The sequence below is a fragment of the Panthera onca genome, chromosome E2 (assembly GCF_046562875.1).
Source record: "Panthera onca isolate mPanOnc1 chromosome E2, mPanOnc1 haplotype 2, whole genome shotgun sequence".
Taxonomy (NCBI): domain Eukaryota; kingdom Metazoa; phylum Chordata; class Mammalia; order Carnivora; family Felidae; genus Panthera; species Panthera onca.
This window is the reverse complement of record NC_138353.1, coordinates 18,442,990-18,467,117: the sequence shown is the minus strand read 5'-3', so window position 1 is coordinate 18,467,117 and position 24,128 is coordinate 18,442,990. Positions and strand designations below refer to the sequence as shown.

Sequence of the window (24,128 nt, the reverse complement as noted above, 5' to 3'; positions counted from 1 at the left end):
ATATAGCCTCTATTATAGAATAATACTCGGGCATCTGTGTGGCTCAGTCAGTTAAACATCCAATTCGTGGTTTTCGGCTCAGGTCATGATCTCACAGTTTGTGGGATCAAGCCCCACATCAGGCTCTGGGCTGACAGCACAGAGCCTGCTTGGGATTCTCTCTCCCTCTCTCTCTGGCCCTCCCCTGCTCACACACACACACATACTCTCTCTCTCTCAAAATAAATAAAATAAACAGAAAAAATAGAATAATACTCAATTTGGGTTTGTCCAATGTTTTCTCATTATTATTTGATGTTATATATTTGGGGGAAGAACGCTACACAGGGGAAGTGTCTTCACCTCATTATATCAAGGAATGCGTAATATAAACATGATTTATGTCCAGTGATAACAAACCTTGATCACTTAGTTAAGGCAGTACCTGCCAGATTTCTCCACTGTAAAGTTAATGTTCTTCCCCTTTCATATTGTTTGTTACATACCAGTCACTATGCCCAATCCCCATGGGAGACAAATTAGGCTTTGCCACCTGGAAGAGAGAAGTATCACATGTTTAAACAACTGTAGTCTAATTAGTAAACATTTTGGGAGAGTTATTTTGAGATTAAAAATATTATAAGACCCTTTCATTTTTCCATTAATTTGCAGCTGGAAACCAATTCCTACAAGGCTAAAAATGTATTGTTGTTCATAAGTAAAATCCTAAGTATCCCATATGCAAACACTGTTGAAAGGATATTTGGCTTGATAGAACATTGAGCTAACACCAAAAATGAGTGTAATATAGGCTTACTAAGACCAGATCTACAAGTCAAAGCGAATTTTGTTTGATTGTATGCAGATTTACTACTACATTAAAGAAAAGAATGCCATAAGGGCTACAGATTCAGACAAGTATTATTGGAAAAGGGAAAAGAGTAAAGATATCCTAATGTATAATGGTACAGAAACATTTCTTTTAAAGATATGTGTTTAATTAATCCTATTGTATTTACATTTTCCATTTTAAAGTTCTTACATTTATGTATCTTAAGAATACATAATACAAAAATACACAATAATATAGCATACAAAGTTTAAATATCTAGTAAGAAGTTGCTGTATCAGAGGATGGAAACATTTTTCTCACACGTGTTTGTCTTTTTTTTTTTTTTTTAATTTTTTAATGTTTATTTATTTTTGAGAGAGAGACAGAGTGCGGGAGGGGCAGAGAGAGGGAGACACAGAATGCAAAGCAGGCTCCAGTCTCTGAGCTGTCAGCACAGAGCCCGACATGGGGCTCGAACCCACGAACCGGGAGATCATGACCTGAGCCCCAGTGGGATGCCTAAGAGGTCGGATGCTTAACTGACTGAGCTACCCAGGTGCCCCTCACACGTGTTTGTCTTATCCTTATGAATTGTCACCAGTAGTAGTTCTATTGATGTTCTATTTAATAACATTTCTGTAATAGAAAAGTAAACAATACAGAAAGATAAATAATTTCAAACACCTACTTTTCATATTTTTATGTTAAACTAAAAACACAATTTAGAATACATTATTATGGTTTTGGGAGGTCTGGTATGGCAGTGCCCTGGCTTGGCTCTCTGCTTCGGGCCTCAAGCGTCCGCCCGATAGCGAACACCTGAATCCTCAACTCTGCCTTCCCAGGTGGGGTCAGGTACTTATTCGCGTCCTTTGCGCCGCGACCTCAGCCCATCAAACTCTCCCAGCCCCATAAAAGGTCGGGTTGTCAGCTCAGCGGGAGCCTGCGCCTGCGCCTGCGCCATCCGAGGACCGATGGGAACTCCCCAGGCTCCCGGGAGCGGGGTTGGGTGGTCCTTGTGGGCGGCGGGAACGCGTAGGTTTTACGATTTTAGCGCGCCAGACTACGTTTCCCGAGGCTACTGCGCTCAGGCCAAAGAAACCTGGGATTACACTTCCCCAAGGCCGCGGGGGCAACCTGGACCTCAGCCTCCCCCCCCCCCCCCCCCCCCACTGTTTCGTGATTGTTGGCGCGGCAGAAAACCGACACCCGGCCTCGTGGAGAGAGTTCTGCAGAGTCAGACCCGCCCACAGGGCAACGTGGACCTCTGTGAAGGGGAACAGTGAGTGTGGGGCGTGCGGGGAGCGGCGAGGGGTCGGGCCGAGGCTGCCCGCATCCCCGGCGTGCGTGAGCCTGAGCCGGAACAGCTGGGGGCGGGAGGGGGACTGTGTGGTTTGGACCAGGGGTGTGCGCCCGCCAAGGCTAGGAGGGGTATCATTGTGACCCATGTTCCAGGTTCCTGTGGCCCCTCTCTCCTCTCAGCCACGTGGTCTGTCCTAGACTGGAGGCCCCCAGAGGGAGGTCGGTTAGGGAGCCCCTGAATGAAGCTTCCCAGCAGGACCCGCCGGAAAGCCCGGAGCTGATCTGGAGATGGGAATTTAATTATTTTATTTTATTTTTTAATTTTTTAAATATTTATTTTTGAGAGAGAGAGAGAGAGAGAGAGCGTGAGCAGGAGAGGGGCAGAGAGAGAGAGAGAGGGAGACACAGAACTCGGAGCAGGCTCCAGGCTCTGCACTGTCAGCACAGAGCCCCATGCGGTGGCTGGAACTCATGAACCAGGAGATGTGCCGAAATCCGAAGTCGGAGGCTTAACCGACTGAGCCACCCAGGCGGCCCAAGAAAAATAGCTGAGATATGGGAGCAACTCAAACATCCATCAATAGATGAATGGATAAAGAAGATGAAGTGTACATATACAATGGAATAGTATTCATAAAAAAGAATAAAATCTTGCCATTTGTGATAACATGGATGGACCTAGAGATGATTATGCTAAGTAAAATAAGTCAGAGAAAAACAAATACCATATGCTTTCACTTGTATGTTGAATATAAAAACAAGACAACAAGCAAACAAAACAGAAACAGACTCAAAAATAACAGAACAAACTAGTGGTTGGCTGGCAGTGGGGTGGGGTGGGGGGAGGATTGGTGACAGACATCAAAAGGTACAAACCTCCAGTCAAGGCACAGAGATGTGAAGTACAAGATAGGAAATATAAGCAATAATATTCTAATAACTTTGGTGGCAGGTGATAACCAGACTTATTGGGGTGGTTGTTTCATAATGTGTAGAAATGTCAAGTCACCGTGTTGTTTATGTGAAACTGACATTATATGTCGACCACACTTCAATTACAAAAAAAAATTCCAACCAAAAACAAACAAAAAAAAAAAGAATGTAGGAGTGTCAGGAGGAGAATCTGTTCAAAGCAGAACTGTGTAGCCGGATATTAGCTCCAGATCAGCGTCCCCAGAATGAAGGCCTAGCCAGAAAGCGTCCTGCTGAAGGTCTAACTCTGTCTTCCTTGAAGAAGTGCTGTTGGCTCGGCATCCAGCTGTGTGCAGCTCGGTTCACTGGGGTTCGGCTTTATCCAGAATCCCTCTGTTCTCCAAAACTTTATGTGAGGGTGGCTGTAGCATAACGTGGAAGCTGAAATGGAGGGACAAGAAGGCTTACTGGCTGAAGCTATTGGGAACCCTAAAACCTCCTTTTCTTCTCTCATCTCTGGGTTTTCTAGAGTTTGAACTTCTCTACTAGAGGAATCCCCAGGAAGACTGATCGGTTCTTACATTTCTAAAAGCATAGCCGTTTAAGTTGTTACTCCTTGAAATACTGGGATTTTTACACTACGTAGATATTTTCTTTTCTTTTTAAAAAATTTTTTGATGTTTATTTTTGAGAGAGAGAGAGAGGCAGAGGTAGGGACAGAATCCGAAGCAGGCTCCTGGCTCTGAGCTGTCAGCACAGATCCCGACGCGGGGCTCCAACTCACGAACCGTGAGATCATGACCTGAGCCGAAGTCGGACGCTTAACCGACTGAGCCACCCAGGCGCCCCTAGACTACGTAGATATTTTCATCAATTAACCTGAGGCGTTCTTCCTAAGCGGGCACTATCTAATTACCTGCTTGGTTCCTTCTCTTTGAGACAGTGCCAAACGATTGCTTCCTCCTTGCAAGGTCGCCTTTTCTGACTGGTGTTCATTAATTCATCGAGCAAATTACGGAACAGGCCCTACGTGATGAGTCTTTGCTAAAGGACTGTGATGGAGCAGTGAAGATGTGAAGCCTCGTGAATTATTGGAGCTCCTTTGTGTCAGTCAGTGGTTTGGTGAGTTTGAGATACTGGCCTCATTTGGCCATACATCAGAAGGTTAAAAAATCTCCACAGACCTACGGATTTTGTACCAATTGGTCTCTTTTTTTTTTTTTTTTTTTTTAATGTTTATTTATTTTTGACAGAGAGAGAGACAGAGCATGAGCAGGGGAGGGGCAGAGAGAGAGGGAGACACAGAATCGAAAGCAGGCTCCAGGCTCTGAGCTGCCAGCACAGAGCCCGATGCGGGGCTCGAACTCACAGACCGCGAGACCATGACCTGAGCCGAAGTCGGACGCTCAACCGACTGAGCCACCCAGGTGCCCCCCAATTGGTCTCTTAATATGATGAGATCGCATGCTCTGGGAGGCTTTTAGGGACACAGCGGGGACATAACTATGACTTGGAAACATTGATACCGTTCCTGCGGGGCGATGCCCGAGAGCATGTACTAGGTCAGTTTTGTGGTGGCAGGGGACCTGCTAGACTCGGGTGGCATTCGTTTGATTTGAATCACCTTCGTCATAGTCCACTAACTGAGGAACAGCAGAAGTGTTGAGTGATGAGTGTTAAATGACACTATGAGCATATTGTCCTAAACAGTAGCTTAACATAGATTACCAGCATTGGGGAAATCTGAGACATTTGGTCCAGTCTTGTAAAAATATAAAATAATGCCTAACTCTGATATATATTCATGAAAGGTACTTCTATTTCATCATGAAAATGTTTCTATTAGTAAAGGAAAATGTTGATGATGTAATCTGACATGATAATCTTGAAGTTTCAGAAATTAGCAAATTTGTATAATACCTATTTTCTAAAATAAAGATTTTATGCTTGGGAAAAAAAACTTCTCTTAAAGGGAAAATAGTGCAGAGATTAATATTTCTTGAGAATTTTTTGGGTTGGGTACTGAGCAGGCAGTGTCTTTGTGTCTGTGATTTACTTTAACAGAGAAACTTGGATTATTTTGTCAGTTTCTCAACAGGTCTGAAGTCCCGTGGTATCCTACAACACACAGAAAATTTTGTCCCTAGCAACAGGGTTCTTCCAGAACATGCAGATATTCTGATTCATAATACTTTTTAGGTCATAAGCTTTGAACCTACTTCATTGTTCTGATTGCTCCCTTGCCACATGGAAACTTTTTATTTCCTCTTCTTTCATCTTAAAAACTTTTTTTTTTTTTAACTGCCCCAGAAATATGTGGGTTTGCCATTTCAGGGACCAGTGACATTCAGGGATGTGGCCGTAGCCTTCTCTCAGCAGAAATGGGAGAGTCTGAATTCTGCTCACAGGGACTTATACAGACATGTGATGTTGGAGAACTGTAGTAACTTGGTCTCACTGGGTAAGTTTTCCTCTTTCAAGTAAATTAGAGTCTTCTCCCTCAAACACTTTCTTCCTTGTACCTTTTAGGGCTATCTTAAGAAGTGAATGTACTTTCTTCTCTCTGTTCCCAAAGAAATGGCTTGACCTTTGTTGGGCTGGAAAGGATGAAATGGCAGGATTAGAACCGGAGGTGTTTATTGCATAAACATTGACAAAGGCCAAATTTCCTATTATGTTTATGCTCAAAATTGCTGTAAGTGCTCCGTTAATATCTGAGCCACCTGCCAGCAGAACAGCTGGACAGAGGGTCCTGGTTTGTCCTATCTGAAGAGCCTGTGCAACCGACACAGTGGTCGGTTGGATAAACAAATAAATTTAAAACTGAAGTTACTGGACGCCTGGGTGGCTCAGTCAGCTGAGCGTCTGACTTCCGCTCAGGTCATTGTAATAGGTCAACTTATAAGCTATCAGAAAGCTTATTGTATATAAGTTCGGCTTAAACTCACCTTTCATGAATAATTGAGATAAAAGCTTATGTAGTTCCCTATTAGGGTTATCGCAAATTACTAACCGCCCTATCTCACTTCTGTAACTTCGCCTGCTTGCTTAATAGATAACTTAGGTTGCAAAATGCTCCCCCACCCCTTCTACCAAGATCTAGCCTAGTCAAGACCAACGTGTAAAAAGTCACGAACTCACTGCTCCACGGTATCTTAGGTGTCTAACTGTGATTGGTCATTTTAAAATCCATTAGGACAAAGAACTTTAAATTGATAGGTTCCCGCCAAGACTAACGTCTGTGTGTTAGTCTGATGAAATGCTGTAAGTTGAAATTGGTTAACTAAATAATGACGTACTCTTACTTGCTAAAATCCATATAAGCTCGCTGCTACCTTTGTTCGGGGGCCATTCTCTGCACTTTTCTCCTTAAGATCAGGAGATGAGATTTGGCCCGGCTGTGAATAAAATCTTGTGTTGCTTCTATTCAGCGTCTGGTGGTGTTGTTGTTTTTTGGTTTTTGGTTTTTTTTTTTTTTTTTTTTTTGTCTCTTCGACAGCACCCTGTTTCATTTGGAGGTTCCACCGAGATTCTATGACCACCCAAGATTCGGAGGCTGAAGCGGAACAGCTAGGGAAGAGCTCTGAGAGACGTTCCTCGGCCCCGGCCTTCCGTTCTCAGACCTGGCTTAAAAGTAAGGTATGCGGGGTGGCGCCTGTTTTCTGTTACTGGCCAGATCTGATTCTAGGAGGGAAGGCTGGACGCGGCTTAACTTCGCCCTAGCTGGTGTCTGGTGGAGACGTCCCCAGCACCCTCTGGGTCTCCGGACCATCCAGGTCTTCGGACCGTCTGGGTTGGGCTTGATCACCCCCACCATTTGCTCTACGTTCAGTGCTCTGTGTGCCCTGTTAAACGCTTCCTGTTAACCTATCATTATCTCTGGTGTGACCCACTGTTTAACCTCCGTCATGGGTCAGTCTTTGTCCGAGCCTTGCTCCCCCTTAAATGCGTGCTAAATAACTTCTCTGGTTTCAGAAAAAGAGGAAGGAACTATGGCTGTAACCTAAAGCCATCCTGGCTGCGGACATATTGCCAACTGGACTGGCTGACATTCTCTGGGGTTGACTGGCCCCCAGAGGGCTCCTAGAATCTTAACCTTGCTTATGCTGTCCGCAGGATTTGTCACGATGTTCATCCCCACCAGGAGCCATATGCTGTGACTTGGGTCGACCTCCTAGAAGACCCACCTTCCTGGCTGAGAGAGTGCCAGAAACAGGGCCAAAAGCTGTCATCCGGCATCTCCCTTTCCCACTCCCCTTCCTGTTCTCCTCCAAACTCCAAACCCTTGCTTCCCGTCACTTAGCCTCCAAAGAGGCTTTACCCGGTGCTTCAGGAGATACCCAAGGGAGGGACTTGTTATCCGATCCTTAGAGACCAGCTCCTTATCCCCAGACTCCACTAGCTCCCCAGGAACCAAAAGCCGCAGGTGACCCTTTGACTAGTCCCCCACACACCAGATCAGGAGCCCTCTGTAGAGGAGAACACCAGTCCTCTGATGCCCCAGTTCCCATCCTTCCTCTTAGGCAAATGGCTCCGGCTCCCGGTCCAGACGGGCAGCCAACACACCGGAAGCTTGTCTACACTCCTTTCTCCACCACGGACCTCTATAACTGGAAAACTCAGAACCCGCCTTTCTCTGAAAACCCCCAGGGCCCAATTGACTTATTGAGCTCTATTTTCACCACTCACTTACCTACTTGGGAAGATTGTCACCAACTCTTGCAGGTCTTCCTGACTTCCGAGGAAAGGGCCCGAGTGCTCCGGGAAGCAACGAGAGCAGTCCTTGGTCCGGATGGAATGCCTACCACAGACCTTCGCAGAACTGAGCATGTTTTCCCTTCCACACCGCCCCAACGGGACCCTAACACAGATAATGGTAGGGAGCGTCTACTTCAGTATCGCCAGATTGTAACAGGGGCTTCGCGCAGCAGCACTAAAGCCCACCCATCTGACAAAAACTCATGACACGGTCCAAGGACCGAATGAGTCGCCTGCAGCCTTCCTTGAAAGGCTTTACCAGGCTTACCGCTTATATTCTCCTATTGACCCCGAGGCAACAGAGAACCGAAAAACCATTAACATGGCTTTCGTTTCTCAGTCGGCCCCAGACATCCGTAAAAAGCTCCAAAAATTAGAAGGATTCAAAGGGAAGGTAATTTCAGAGTTGGTAGAAATAGCCCAGTGAGTTTTTCAGAGCAGGGACAGCCCTGCCATTATGCAGGGGAAGGAAATAGGGAAAGTCCTCGTACCAGCCTGGGGAAAACCCCCAGGCAACAGCAAAGGACAGGGAAGGCCTCAACCCTGCCAGAAAGGACCCCGAGCAACATTGGGAAAAAATCAATGTGCTTATTGTAAGGAAGAAGGACATTGGAAAGATAAATGCCCTAACAAAAAGCCTCCCATCCTGGTCGCCCAGGAACAATGATGCCACCACAGCTCCCCTCTTTCCCTGAATCCCCAGGAGCCTGTGGTTACCCTCAACGTAGAAGGGAAAGAACCTAGATTCCTGGTTGACACTGGGGCTATGTATTACGTTCTTAAAGAACCCTTAGGACCTGTGATTAAAGAAAAGGTATATATTCAGGGAGCCACCGGACGAACGCAAGGCTACCCATGGACTCGTGCCCGAATCACAAACCTAGCTCATTCCTTTGTGCTCATACCTGATTGCCCATATTCCCTTCTGGGGAGAGATCTGTTGCACATGCTTAAGGCCCAAATCTCCTTTACCGGAAATTCTATAGACTTGAACCTACCGCCACCTGCCATTCTAGTTCCCTGCCCTATATCAGAGGAGTATCTATTCTTAGAAAAACCAGAGTGGAAAGCCTCTCCATTAATAGCAAAGTGGAAAGAGACAATTCCTACAGTTTGGGCTGAAACTAACCCCCCTGGACTAGCCATTCGACAAGCGCCGCTAGTGATCCAGCTAGCTGCCACAGCCACCCCCATCCGGGTGAGGCAATATCCATCCCATCAGCCAGCAGGCGAGGGAGGGAATTGCCAAACACATCAACCGCTTGCGAGAAGCTGGGCTCCTAATGCCATGCCATTCCCCCTGGAATACTCCCTTGCTTCCTGTCCCAAAACCTGGGACTTCAGAATATAGGCCGGTACAAGACCTCAGAGAAGTTAACAAAAGGGTGGAGACAATTCATCCTACAGGCCCCAACCCCTACACTCTCCTGAGTGAACTCTCCGAATTACCGCCTTTACTCTGTCCTGGACTGAAAGGATGCATTCTTTGCTTTGCCGATTGCAAAGGTCAGTCAGCCTATTTTTGCCTTTGAATGGACAGACCCAGACGGAACCTACAACGGACAGTTAACCTGGACTCGACTGCCCCCAAGGGTTTAAAAACTCCCCTAGTCTTTTTGATGAGGCTCTTCGAAGGGATTTGGTCCCCTACTGGGAGAGCCACCCAGATGTTACGCTGTTACAATATGTAGATGACTTGCTCCTAGCCGCCGACTCCTGAGAGAACTGCGCAAAGGCTACGGAGGACCTGCTAAGGGAGTTAGATGTCCTGGGATATAAAGTTTCCGCAAAAAAAGGCGCAAATTTGCTTGGACTCTGTAATATACTTGGGCTACCAACTGCATGAAGGCAAGCGATCGCTGGGGCCGGAAAGAATCCAAGCTATCCTCAACATTCCTAAACCCACAACTAAAAGGCAGATCAGGGAGTTCCTAGGGGCCGCTGGGTATTGCCGCCTCTGGATACCGGGTTTCGCTGAAATGGCAAAACCCCTGTACTCCGCTACTGGGGGTGAAGGAACTGAGCTGGTCTGGGGAGAACAAGAAGATAGGGCTTTCGAGCAAATCAAGAGCACCCTTACCCAAGCCCCAGCCCTAGCTTTACCTGATATTACCAGACCCTTCCAACTATTTGTACATGAGATCCGGGGCGTTGCGAAAAGGGTCCTTACTCAAACTTTGGGCCCCTGGAAACGACCCGTAGCCTGCTTGTCCAAGCGGCTGGACTCTGTTGCCACCGGGTGGCCCAGTTGCCTCAGAGCTGTTGCCGCCACTGGTTAAAGAAGCTTCCAGACGAACGCTTGGGCAAGACCTTCAGATCACAGGACCTCACGCAGTAGCGTCCCTGCTGCGCTCCCCACCAGACCGATGGATCAACGCACGAATCCTCCAGGATCAGGTATTGCTACTGGACCCTCCACGCATCGCTTTCCTGAAGACAGAGGCTTTAAATCCAGCCACATCGCTGCCTGATGACGACTCAGAGGCCCCACTCCACGATTGCTCGGAAACTGGGAGTACTCTGACGGGACTGAGGAGGGACTTAAGAGGTCAACCTCTGCCAAAGGTGGATTTCGAGCTGTTCTCTGATGGCAGCCGTTTTGTCAAAGATGGACTCGGACACGCAGGTGCAGCTGTAGTGACTCAGGACCAGGTTATCTGGGCCCGAGCCCTTGAGCACGACACTTCTGCCCAAAGAGCAGAGCTGGTGGCTCTAGCCCAGGCCCTCAGATGGGCAAAGGGAAAAACGGCGAACGTCTTCACGGATAGCAGGTAGGCCTTCGCCACTGCCCATGTTCGTGGAGCTCTATATGAGGAAGGAGGACCGTTAACATCAGGAGGGAAGGAAATTAAAGATAAAAAAGAAATCCTGGCCCTACTGGGAGCCTTATGGCTTCCTAAATAGGTGGCCGTTATACATTGCAAGAGCCACCAAAAGGCAGACTCGCCCCGAGCGAAAGGAAGCGCCTTTGCTGACGCAATGGCAAAGGCCACAGCAGAAAGAGCTGTTCTCCCGACTAAAATTTTGCCTCTGCTGCCTCTACGCTTTCTCCCCTCGGAACCGTTTTAGACCAAAGAAGAGCTACGCCTGATAGAAACCTTGAGGGCAAAAAGAGATGACCGGCATTGGTATCACCTCGAGGACGGACGCATCTTCATACCAGAAGCTATAGGACGGACCTGGCTCCCGCAAGTCCACAGCTCCACGCATCTAGGGGCAACCAAGTTGTCTGAACTAGCCCAAAGAGACTATTTTATTGCAAACCTCAATAAAATCGTACAAAGCCTAGGAGACCGATGCAAAGCCTGTGCTCAGACTAACCCATCTCCCAAGTTAAATTTTTCAGGACAGAGACTACGTGGACAGATGCCTGGAGAAATATGGGAACTTGACTTCACTGAGATGAAACATGGACCCTTTGGCTATCATTATCTCCTCGTACTAGTGGACACCTTCTCTGGATGGGTAGAGGCTTTCCCCACTAGAACAGAGTCCGCTCAGATAGCGGCTAAGAAATTACTCAATGAATTGGTTCCCCGATTGGGCATCCCTATTGGTCTGGGATCAGATAACGGCCCGGCTTTCATAGCCCAGATATCTAAAATGTTGGCCAAAAACTTACAAATAAATTGGAAATTACGTTGTGCCCACCACCCCCAGAGTTCAGGGCAGGTAGAAAGAATGAATACAACTCTAAAAGAAACCTTCGCTAAATTAATTCCAGAAACTGGCGAAAACTGGGTAGGCCTCCTTCCTTTTGCCCTCCTCAGAGGACTCTGTATACCTTACGTAAGAGGCATTCCCCCCTTTGAAATCCTATTTGGAAGACCACCTCCCTTGCTTCCAAGATTGGGAGATGAACAACGGGCGGAAATCTCAAACCAACATCTCCTTAAGTCCTTGCAGGCTCTACAACCTTCCAGCCATCCATAACCTAGTAAAAGAAAGCCGGAGAGAACCGCCCTCTACAGTCGAACCATCAGACCAAGGACTCAGACCTGGAGATTGGATCTGGGTGCAACGTCACACCTCCCCAAATTTAGAGGCACGCTGGGTTGGGCCCTATCCGATCATCCTGTGCACCCCATCCGCTGTGACAGTTGCTGGCCGGAGCCACAGGATGCATCGCTCTCAAAGTGGCACACCCCGACCACGTTCCTCTACAATGGACTGTCAAACGGACCGAAAATCCTTTGGAGGTCCGGCTGGTAAAAGAATCTGCTGGGTAATTTTGTTCTTAATAATTTCCCTGGCTGGAGGGACATTTTCTGACCATGCCCCTGTCCGGTACCGTTGGATAGTTAGCAAAACCACTACGGGACAGGTTTTAGCAAATTCTACCTCTTACGCTTCCCCTGCCTTGACCTTTAATCTGTGTCTTCTGTTCCCCATTGAGTGGAAACAACCATGATATCAAGGTGCTACCGGAGTTTTGCCTTACCAGGGAACCCCAGACTGCCTAAGTTTCAAAGGAGTACAGTTTTATGCTTGTCCCTCTGATACGCCCCCCGGCTGTCAAGGACGAGGCCAGTTTCACTGTGCCTCATGGGGTTGTGAAACCATAGCTGACTGGGTTACTGAAAAGGATCAGTTTATACTGTCTATAAGAGCAGTGTCTATGACCAAGAGCCAACACCTAGTCACTGTCATTAAAAATGGTTTAGATCCCCGATGGAATATGGGGAGAACATGGGGATTGAGACTATACGTTTCTGGTCTTGATCCCGGCACTGAGTTCACCATTCAGAGGTTTAGAGTCACCCCTAGAGCGCCCATTGGGCCCAATGCTGTAATTAACCCTCTCCCTGACCCTGGAAAACTGCCCCCCCAGGCCTCTAGCCTGGTCATCAGCTAAGTCTACGGCCCGTTCACCCACCACTACTGCCCTTATGTTGACTCCTTCCCCCGATAGGAACAAACCTGAAATAAGAGAGACCGATACCTTTAAAGCCTTGTACTATACCTTTAAGTTTTTAAATGCCACCAACCCTAACATCACTTGGGATTGTTGGCTATGTTTGAATCCTAGGCCCCCCTACTACATAGGAATAGGTGCTCCGGTCCCTTTGGGAACGAGGGAAGACCAAGTCAGGAATTTGAGCCATGGCCAGATAGAGGGTCATTGTACCTGGGGGCAGAACCCAAGTCTCACCTTAGGAGATCTAGAAGGAATGGGGACTTGTTTCTATGCTGGAAATTACCAGATAAAACAGCCCAGGTATTTGGCTTATTGTAACAGCACCATCTACTTGCCAAATAATACTCATGTGGGGGGTACCCTTTACTTCCTTGTACCGCCCTCTGGGACTTGGTTCGCTTGCTCCTTGGGTTTAACCCCTTGTTTAAACCTCCACCTTATAATCAAGAGGTCTGATTTCTGCATTCTAGTCCACCTCCTACCCCAGGTCTTCTACTTTTGAGGTGAAGGAGGAAAAGAACACCTAGGTTTCATTCCCCAGTCTCGATTTCCGAGGGAACCCATTTCTCCTATCCTAGTGCCCCTCTTTGTAGGACTGGGGGTTGCAGGATCCATTGGCGTAAGTACTGCCGCTTTCATCACCGGGGATCAGAACTTCAAATTACTAAGCAAACAAATTGATCAGGATATATCAGAATTAGAAAGGAATATTGATAAACTGTCTGAATCTGTAAACTCTTTAGCAGAGGTGGTACTTCAGAATCGGAGGGGCTTAGACCTGTTATTTTTACAACAAGGAGGGCTTTGTATGGCCCTTGGGGAACAGTGCTGTTTTTATGTCAATAATTCAGGAATCATCAAGCAGACCTTGAGTCAGGTCAGACAACGATTAGAGGAAAGAGAAAGACAAAGACAAATTAATCCAAATTGGTATGAGTCTATATTTTCCTGGTCCCCTTGGCTAACAACTCTCCTAAGTGCCCTTGCGGGACCCCCTATCTTTCTCTTTCTGGCTATAACTATAGGACCCTGTTTGATAGAACTACTACTTCAGTTCATACATCAAAAAATAGGATCTATAAAGCTTATGGTATTATGTAGCCCATACGTCCCACTAGCTCAAATGCCAGAATAAGGTTATTCAAAGGTTTGAATAACTAACAAACAGGAGTGTGGAATGTAATAGGTCAACTTATATCAGAAAGCTTATTGTGTATAAGTTCGGCTTAAACTCACCTTTCATGAATAATTGAGATAAAAGCTTATGTGGTTCCCTATTAGGGTTATTGGAAATTACTAACCGCCCTATCTCGCTTCTGTAACTTCGCCTGCTTGCTAAATAGATAACTTAGGTTGCAAAACGCTCCCCCCACCCCTTCTACCAAGATCTGGCCTAGGCAAGACCAACATGTAAAAAGTCAGAACTCACTGCCCCACGGTATCTTAGGTGTCTAATTATGATTGGTCGTTTTAAAATCTATTAGGACAAAGAACTTTAAATTGATAGGTTCCCATCAAGACTAATGTCTGTGTGTCACAGTATGATTGGGTACCATGAAATGCTGTAAATTGTAATTGGTTAACTAAATAATGACGTACTCTGACTTGCTAAAATCCACATAAGCTCACTGCTACCTTTGTTCGGGGGCTGTTCTCTGCACTTTTCTCCTTAAGCTCAGGAGATCAGGTTTGGCCCGGCCGTGAATAAAATCTTGCCTTCCTTCTATTCGACGTCTGGTAGTTTGTTTTGTTTTGTTTTCTCGACAGCACCCTGTTTCAGTCATGATCTCGTAGTTTGCAAGTTCAAGCCCCAATTTGGGCTCTCTGCTGTCAGTATGGAGCCTGCTTGGGGTTCTTTCTTTCCGTCTCTCTCTGCCCCTCCTCCACTCATGCTTTCTCTCTCTCTCTCTCTCTCTCTCTCAAAAATAAGCGTTAAAAAAAAAAGGGGGGGGGCGCCTGGGCGACTCAGTTGGGTAAGCCTCCAACTCTTGGTTTCTGCTCAGGCCATGATCTCAGGGCTTTGTGGGTTCAAGCCCCGTGCCTGGGCTCTGTGCTGGCAGCATGGAGTCTACTTGTAATTCTCTCTCTCTCCCTCTTTCCCCCTCCCCCACTCACACCGTGTGTGTCTGTCTCTCTCAAAAACAAACAAAAACGGAAGTTACTGCATTTTCTTTCTTACAAAACAGTTACCCGGGGGCACCTGGGTGATTCAGTCATTATCTGACTTTGGCTCAGGTCACCATCTCACAGTTTCTGAGTTTGAGTCCCACAGCGGGTGAGCTCAAGCCCTGCTTTCTCTCTCTCTATCTTCCTCTCTCCCCCGCCCTCTCTCCTTCTGCCCCTTCTGGGACTCTCTCTGCCCTTGCTCACTTGAGCCTTCTCTCCTCTCTCTCAAAAACAAGAACAAAATAATTACCCTGATTTTATAGTTAAAATGTATAATTCATGAACTTTGCATTTAAGATTGAATGAATATCTTAGAGATGTCTCAAGAATCTTTGTCTTTTCTCTTAGAAAAATAACATTGATAATGTTAACTCACAAGAAGACAATACACAGGTGAGTGTATTGTTTACTATGTACCAATCACTATTCTACACCCTACATTTTTGTGTTTGATTTGTATTAACTGATCTCTATCCTCACAACCATCCTGTGTCATGGGTACTATTTTTGTAACCATTTCAGATAAGCATGTTGGAGCACAGTGAATTTAAGTGAGTTTCCCAAAGTCGCACAGCGGGTAGGAGGCAGAAGCAGGAATTTGAATGCAAGCGCTCTGGTTCCATGGTCTGTGTTCTCAATTACAAGGTCATGCTTTCTGTCAAGATGTGAGAGAGAGAGAGAGAGAGAGAGAGAGAGAGAGAGAAAGAAAAGTAGATTTCACTCAAAATAAAAGCTTTTCCCCATCTGTCTGGATTCTTGAATCCCCTTGCCCTTCCCGGAAATACTTACCACTATCATTTTGACCTCTAGTTTATTCCAAGTTCTAAGCTCAAAGTATTTTTTAATTCATATTTTATTTCTTTGCTACCTTGTAAGCTGGACATTCCCTTTCTAAACCACATGTGATTACTTTATCGGAAGGCTGGAAAGAGCCCTGGATGATAGCGAGGGAAGATCAAAGAAGACCGCGCACAGGTGAGTAAGATCCCATCGGGTAGAGAAGCCCTCACTGGGTCAGGGAGGAGGCGCTTTTCTGAGCTGTCGCTTGGAACTGTCCCTTCAAAGGGAGCCCAAGCAAGGCCTGCGTGGAAAAGCCTGAAACTTGGGAGAAAGGGGACTATCTCACCAAAGTGTCCAAAGAAACCTTGTCTTTGCGAATTTTAACACTCATTCACCTCTTATTTCCCTGTCATTTTATCGGGCCTCTTCTCTTTCATAGGGCAGTATTTCCAGTGCATCTTGAATTTGACTGCTTTCAGCTCCTCTCCTGCATTTAGATTTATTTGTATATTCAGAGGTGGTGATAACGGAGCAGAGACAAGAACAAGAAGGGCGTAGGCTATATGATTATATAGAACATTCCAGGCAGCGTGAACAGCAAACGTACATGCTTTGAGGTGGGAGTGAGCTTTGGGTGATTCAGGAGCAATAAGCAGACCAGAACAGAATTAATGAGGGGGCAGCAACAAGAAAAAAGGGAGAATGTCAGAAGAGGCCGAGTCTTGTATATATTTTTGTTAATTATCAGGAATTTGGATTCTTTCCTGAAAGTGACTAAAAGGCATGATCTAATTTACATTTTTCCAATCTTAAATTAAAAAAACACTTTTGTTAAATGAGATAAAAACTAGAAAACCATATTAAAATATACAGCTTAATGAATTTCTATAAGGAAGATATCCTTATAAAATTTTTTTTTTAATGTTTAAGAGAGAGAGGGAGGGAGAGAGAGCGTGAGCAGGGGAGGGGCAGAGAAAGGGAGAGACAGACTCTGAAGCAGCTCCAGGCTCCGAGCTGTCAGCACAGAGCCCGACGTGGGGCCCGAACTCGCGAACCATGAGATCATGACCTGAGCCGAAGTTGGACACTTAACCGACTGAGCCACTCAGGTACTCCAGGCAGATATCCTTATAAACACCTTGAGCAGAAAGAAGCAAAACATTTTAAAATAATAACTTCAGGCTTACAGAGAAGTTGCAAAACTATATAAAGAATTTTCACCTACTCTTCACCCAGACTCTCCAAATGAGGAGATAAACCTTTTCCAACTACCCCTTAAGCCCTTTAGCTGCCTCTGCCTAATCACAACCCTCTTTCCTCCCTCCCTGATAAATCAGCTTCCAACCACGTCAAACCTTACCAAGTGCCCCAGATTGCTTGTACCTCTCCAATTCGTCTGCTAATCTTTCGGATGAAAATGGCTATTTTGAGGTTCTCGGGTCTGCAGATACCGTCCATCACTCCCTTCTGCTTTTTCCTGCACAGATGCAGAGAGGGTTGCCTGAATGGGGACAAGGGTCAGGAGAGGAAAAGCTGCTGGGAGGCCACTTCGGTAGTGCAGACCGGGGGTGCTAGTGGTTTGGATTCGAGTGTTGGTGGTGGAAAGTGGCAAGAAGCTCCTTTGAGCATAGAACTCACAGCATGCTGGTGGGTTATAAATGAGTGTGGAGGAAGAGGGACGTTAAGAAGGCTGAGCACGTTTTGGCTTGAGCAGGCGAATGGTGACACAGTTGCCTCAGATGGGAAAGAGGGAAAAGGCAGGACGGAGAGCCAATTGAAATATGTGTGCTTTGAATATGTTAAGTCTGAGATGGTCATAAATCAGCCGATTAGAAGGCCGAGTAGGCTGTTGAATATGAAGCCTGAAGTTGAGAAGATGGGCTCACAATAGCAGTTGAGTTTTATTGGCCTATGGCTGGTATTTATTTACTTATTTATAAAAAAAAATTGTAATGTTTGTTTATTTTTGAGAGAGAGATAGAGCCGGGGAGGTGCCGAGAGAGAGGGAGACACGGAATCCGAAGCAAGCTCCATCCAGGCTCTGAGCTGTCAGCACAGAGCACGAGGCGGGGCTCGAACCGACGAACCGTGAGATCATGACCTTAGCAAAGTCCGGCGTTTAACCGACTGAGCCACCCGGCACTCCTGTGGCTGGTATTTAAAGCCATGGCGCTGCATGAGGTCTCCCAGAGAGCCGGGGCAGGTAGAGGAGTGTCACAGTTACGTCCGTCAGAGGATGCCACAAAAGAGACTACTGAGAAGAAGCATGTTTTGAGGTAGAATGAAAACGGGAAAGTGGTACCAGCAAAGGCAAATGAAGAAAACGTTTCAAGATGGAGGAACGATTACTGAAACATGCATTAAAATAAGACATGAGCGTTGAGTTTGAGGTGTGGCCTTCCCAGAAGGGGAAATTCTCAGCGGGATCAAGGAGTGAAAGCCTGACAGGCCCGGTGTAAGCAGAACGGGGTGAGGCAGCGGTGAAAGTGAGGGCAAGGGCTCTGCAGTGGCATTTGCTCACGAAGAGATGGGGTTGGTTGGGACATGGGGTTACACCTGCATGATTAATGATGGGGACGGTTCCATTTGAGTGGTCAAAATGGGTGAACTGGGAGGAGGAAATTATTATAGAGGCAATGGCCTTGACCTGGAGGGGTAAGATGGTGGAATTTTGTGCACAAGAAAAAATGGTGACAGTGGATTTGGATGTAGATACTTGATATAGTAGAGGAACGAGTAAGTATCCTTTATTTTGTGTTTTCTCGTAGACATAAGAAAAGTCATTAACTGAAAATTTGTCAGGGGAGGTATGAAATCTTGTTCAGTTTGCTCATGCCATGCAGACTCCCACACCCCCTTTTTAAAAAAAATTTTTAACATTTATTCATTTTTGAGAGTGAGAGAGACAGACCATGGGCAGGGGAGGGGCAGAGAGAGAGGGAGACCCAGAATCCCAAGCAGTTTCCAGGCTCTGAGCTGTCAGCCCCAGAGCCCGTTGCAGGGCTTGAACTCACCAACCGTGAGATCATGACCTGAGCCGAAGTCGGAAGCCCAACCGACTGAGCCGCCCAGGAGCCCCTCCCCTTTTTGGTCACTGTCTCTTATGCAGCCAGTGGCGGTGGTGCTGGTGGCGGTGGTAACAGCAGAAGTGACTGCTGTAAAGTAACACGAAATCTGTACTCTATGCCTGACACCGTTCTAGGTATTTTACATGTATTGCCTTATTGATTCTTACAGCAACACTGTGACACGGTTTTCAAATTGCTAGCAATATTTTTTTAATGTTTATCTATGAGAGTGTGCGCATGCGGGGGAGGAGCGGGGGTGGGGGTGGGGGGGTGGACAGAGGATCTGAAGCCGGCTCTGCGATGACAGGCTGTCAGTGCAGAGCCTGCTTTGCTTGGGATTCTCCCTCTCCCTATGTCTGCCCCTCCCCTGCTCTCAAACTCTCTCTCTCTCTCTCTCTCTCTCTCAAAATAAATAAACTTTAAAAAAAGAATAAGAAAATATCATTATTTGTAGGAAGATACTTCGTTACTGGTATTTCTTGTGTAAATATTTATTAGTTTTCTAAACCAGTACTTTTGGTTAACTGGAAACATAGCTCCAGTGAAAAGAGGAAGAGGAATTATTTGAGTCTTTGCTAGTAAATACTTTTTCTAAGTAGGAGATTATTCAACAACAGAGATTAAAAATTATTTTTCTTGGGGCGCCTGGGTGGCTCAGTCGGTTAAGCATCCGACTTCGGCTCAGGTCATGATCTTGCCATCCGTGGGTTCGAGCCCCACATCAGGCTCTGTGCTGACAGCTCAGAGCCTGGAGCCTGTTTCTGATTCTGTGTCTCCCTCTCTTTCTGATCCTCCCCTGTTCATGCTGTCTCTCCCTGTCTCAAAAATAAATAAACGTTAAAAAAAATTAAAAAAAAATTATTTTTCTGTTCTCTTGCAAGAATTATGATGGACTCATCTTTTATCCATCATCACTGATTCAGAATGTGTAATTCAAGATAATCAGTCATGTATCCCTTTTGTCATTGCATTTGTCATCCAGAGCTCCATATTAAGTCTCTTCTGTTTCTTGGAGAAACCTAGGAGTCTTGGAAATGTACCTGACTTTTTGGCAAAGATACCTTATACCTTCCCTGCCTCATTCCAGAAATTGTTTATTTCGTAAAGGATTCTCTATTTTATATTAATGGATTATCGGTCAATTATTTGTATGACATTGTCTTTTAACTATATCCTAATTCTTTTTTTTGTCTGGAGATTTGTCTTTTTTTTTTTTTTTTTTTCAGTCAATTTCTGCTGTGTGCTAGGGGGTTATAGTTCAGTGCTGAATGACACAGGGGTTGGGCCTGCTTTGGGGGAAAGTGTTCGTTTTCTATTGCTTTGTAACAAATTACCACACATTTGGCAGCTTAAGACTACAGTCATTTATTATCCCATAGTTCTGTAGACCAGTTCGGCACAGGATGGCTAAATCCGAGTATCAGCTGCGACTACAGTTCTTTAGGGCATAGGGCCTTCTAGGCTCACTGGTTATTGGCAGAATTTATTTCCTTCTCACACTTCCCATGTGGTCCCCTCCATCTTCCGGCCAGCAACCAGCAAGTCTTGTCCTTCTCACACTTTGAATGTCCCTGGCTCCCTTTCTGCCCTCAGCCAGGAGAAAGCCCTGCTCTTTAGGGAATTATCCAGGCAAGCCAGGTTGATGTCTCCATCTCAAATCAACTGATTAGTAACCTTAATTATATATCTTTTGTCATGTGATGCAACATATTTACAGGCATGATAATGGCAACGGCCATGAAGACCAAAATACTATCAACCACAGGTAGGCGTGGGGGAAATAAATTAAAACTTTTAGCAAAGAGAAATAATTGTGTAATTGAAAACAGGTTGGAATTACAAGAATTAAGTGTTATAACAGAAGCTAAAGACATGGGCATCCTTAGACAAGGCCAGCAATTTACAGTATTCCTGATAAAGTGATATTTTACCTTAAATATGTATAGGATGAGAAAGATCCAGTCTGCAAACCACACATGCCAGAGAATTTGGGGGAGATTACCATCACCTGCAGATGGAACCAAACGATGAGAAAACTTGTGACACGTTCCAAGTGCTGAAAGGGGAAAGTGAGGTAAAGAGGGAACGAAGAAAATTCTGACTTGATATGAGGGCTGATAGGTAAGCAGGAATCATATTGATGAAAGATACATGGATTTTATTCAAAGTGTAAAGAGAAGTCACGTTGGGGGTAAATGAAATTTTATCTGTATCAGAAACATTTGTTAGAAATGTTAAACATATTCGTGCCCAGAACTTGCCCCGTGTCTTCGGATTCAGGAGGTCTGGGATGGTGTGTGGGTACAGTTTTTCAACATGCTCCTCAAAGATCCTGATCCACACTTAAATATCAGAAATGAAACCTATTTTATCCCCAACCTTACTATTTTAAATAAACTCTCACTAATCTCTGCATTTCTCTTTGACCTTGAAAACATTTTTCTAACAGTATTTTAGTATAATCTAGGCTTTTGATATCTAATGGATATTTTTAGTCTCTTTTCTTCCAGAGAAATCTATTCCTGTATTTTCTCATATAGGAAAACAGATATTTGTTTTTTGTTTGTTTTCTTTCAGATTTTCAGTCAAAGGATGAGACAGCAATAAAGAAATGCCCACCCTTGAGAAATATACATCTTTTGCTTTACATCTGAGAATTCTTAATAGAGAGCAATCATATGAATATCGGGAATGTGGGAAGACTTTTTGTTGGTACTCAAACCCTGTTCAACGTGAGAGAACACATTCTAGTGAAAAACCCTACAAATACAAAGAATGTGGGAAGAACTTTAGTAATGGACATCAGCTCCCTGTACATCAGAGATTTCATACTGGTGAGAAACCTTGTAAATGTAAGGAATGTGGGAAGTCCTCTAGTACCTTTTCGTACCTTGTTCAACATCAGAGAACTCACACTGTTAAGAAAGTCTATGAATGTAAAGAATGTGGGAAGGCTTTTATTAGAGGCTCAGGCTTTGTTAAACATGGGAGAATTCATACTGGCGAGAAACATATGAATGCAAGGAATGTGGGAAGACCTCTGGTAGTAGCCATAATTTACTGTACATCAGAGTAGTCATACTGCTAAGAAAGCGTATGAATGTGGGGAATGTGGAAAAGCTTTTTATAGTAGCTCATACCTTGTTCAACATCAAAGAATCCATAGCGGTGAGAAACCCTATGAATGTAAGAAATGTGGGGAAGCTTTTATAGTGTATGGAAAACTTCTTCAGCATCAGAGTATTCATACTGGTAAAACCTTTTGTGTGTAAAGAATGTAGGAAGGCCTTGAGTACCTTCTCATACCTTGTTCAACATCAGCGAATTCATACTGGTGAGAAACCCTATGAATGTAAAGAATGTGGGAAGGCCTTTAGTAGTAGCTCACCCCTTGTTAAACATCAGAGAATTCATACTGGTGAGAAACCTTATGGATGTAAGGAATGTGGAAAGGCCTTTAGACTTAGTTCATTTCTTAATGCACCTCAGAGAATTCATGCAGGGGTAAAGCCCTATGAATGCAAGGAATGCGGGAAAGCCTTTAGTCGTGCCTCATACCTCGTTCAACATGAAAGACTTTATACAGGTGAGAAACCCTGTGAGTGTAAGGAGTGCGGCAAGGCTTTTAGTGCTGGCTCATACCTTGTTCAACATCAGAGGATTCATACTGCTGAGAAACCCTACGAGTGTAAGGAATGTGGAAAGACCTTTCGAGTACATGTACATCTTACACAGCATCAGAAAATTCATGTTGATGTGAAACCTATAAATGTAAGGAATGTGGAAAAACAGTTGTGCCTCATACCTTGTACAACGTGGCAGAATTCATACTGGTGAGAAACCCTATGAGCGTAAGGAGTGTGGGAAGGCCTTTAGTTCTGCCTCTTACCTAGTTCAACATCTGAGAATTCATACTGGTGAGAAACCCTTTGAATGTAAGGAATGTGGCAAGACCTTTAGACTTAATTCCTTCCTTACTGAACATCAGAGGTTGCACACTGGTGAGAAACCCTTTAAGTGTAAAAAATGTGGGAAGGACTTTAGATACAGTTCAGCCCTTAAAGCAATCAGAGAAACCATATGGGTGTAAAACCCTAAGAATTTAAGGAATTTGGGGAGTCCCTTATGTATGACTCAAACATTATTTAGCATCAGAATTTATGCTAATGAGAAACCTGTATGTAAAAAATCTTGTAGGCCTTTAGAAAATATTCTCGTATTACAGAATTCATAATGGAATTCAGAAAACATAGGAAAGCCTTCATTTGTCATTCTTGTGTTTATAATATCAGAATATTCGGGATTGGTGGCCAATTCAGAAAAGGTAGGAAACTTTAGTACAGCACTGGTAGCATGAAATTTGATATGACCTATTCTACTATCGTTGAATGAACTAGTGAATAAAAGAAACCTTCCAGTTACTCTTAAATCATTGCTGAACTTCAGATAATCCATCCTAGTTAAAAAAACAAACAAAACCAGTCAATGTATATTGGAAAGCACACGTCAGCTCCCATCATTGTCATGCCACCGCCTTCCAACCTGTTTGACCCCAGGCACCACACGTGCTATTTCAGGGCATTGCTTTCAAATGGTGGTATTAGAACCTACATACTCGTAAAAACCTACGCCTGATATTTATTAATTTTACTATTAGCATGTTTTTCAACTGCTAGTGAAATTTTGAGAGTAAGACCCTACAGGTGTAGTTAATTTAGAAATGCCCTGGGGCACCTGGATGGCTCAGTAGGTTAAGACACCGACATCGGCTCGGGTCATGATCTCACAGTCCGTGCGTTCGAGTCCCGCATCAGGCTCTGTGCTGACAGCTCGGAATCTGTCTCAGATTCCGTGTCTCCCTCTTTCTCTGCCCCTCCCCCACTCATGCTGTCTCTCAAAAATGAATAAACATTAAAAAATATATTAAAAAGTTAAAAAAATGCCTTTATATTCGTGTATCCATTTTATAATTTTAGGTAAATCTCTCTGGATAAAACTTTGTAGAAAGAAAGAAATGAGAGGATATTCATTTTGAACTCATCCCTTAAATTGAATTAATGCTTGAAAGATACTCAGTCTTTCAATGTATGTGAAGTTGTTGAGAATAGCCTATAATCCTCATTCTTTGTCCAAAACTCAGGGTAAGTTGGAAATAATGAGAGAAAAATACTGTCCACTTGGAAATTTCTTTTTACAACTTTTTTGTGAATAGAAATTTTAACCGAGAAAAGTTGAAAGAATAGTAAAATTGCCACATCTTTGGTAACACTTTGCCTTATTTATTTTATCTCTACTTATCTCTCCATGTATACATGTTATTTCTGCATGTAAGAGGGAGTTGTAGACTTCACTCCTAAATAATAGCCTTCTACTCTTTTTTTATAAAAAATTGTTTAATGTTTATTTTTGAGAG

General features: G+C 44.7%; 1 protein-coding gene across 1 annotated transcript; it reads left to right on the top strand.

Moving 5' to 3' along the window:
- The first annotated feature begins 3,483 nt into the window (after positions 1-3,483).
- LOC144614644 (uncharacterized) lies at positions 3,484-23,125 on the top strand. The gene is given in 7 exon segments (XM_081791415.1): positions 3,484-4,147; positions 5,360-5,486; positions 6,525-7,901; positions 20,662-21,723; positions 21,726-21,769; positions 21,772-21,968; positions 21,970-23,125. Coding segments are annotated over 4 exon segments (1,221 nt in total). The 5' UTR covers positions 3,484-4,147; positions 5,360-5,486; positions 6,525-7,901; positions 20,662-21,326; the 3' UTR covers positions 22,553-23,125.
- Positions 23,126-24,128: the final 1,003 nt, after the last annotated feature.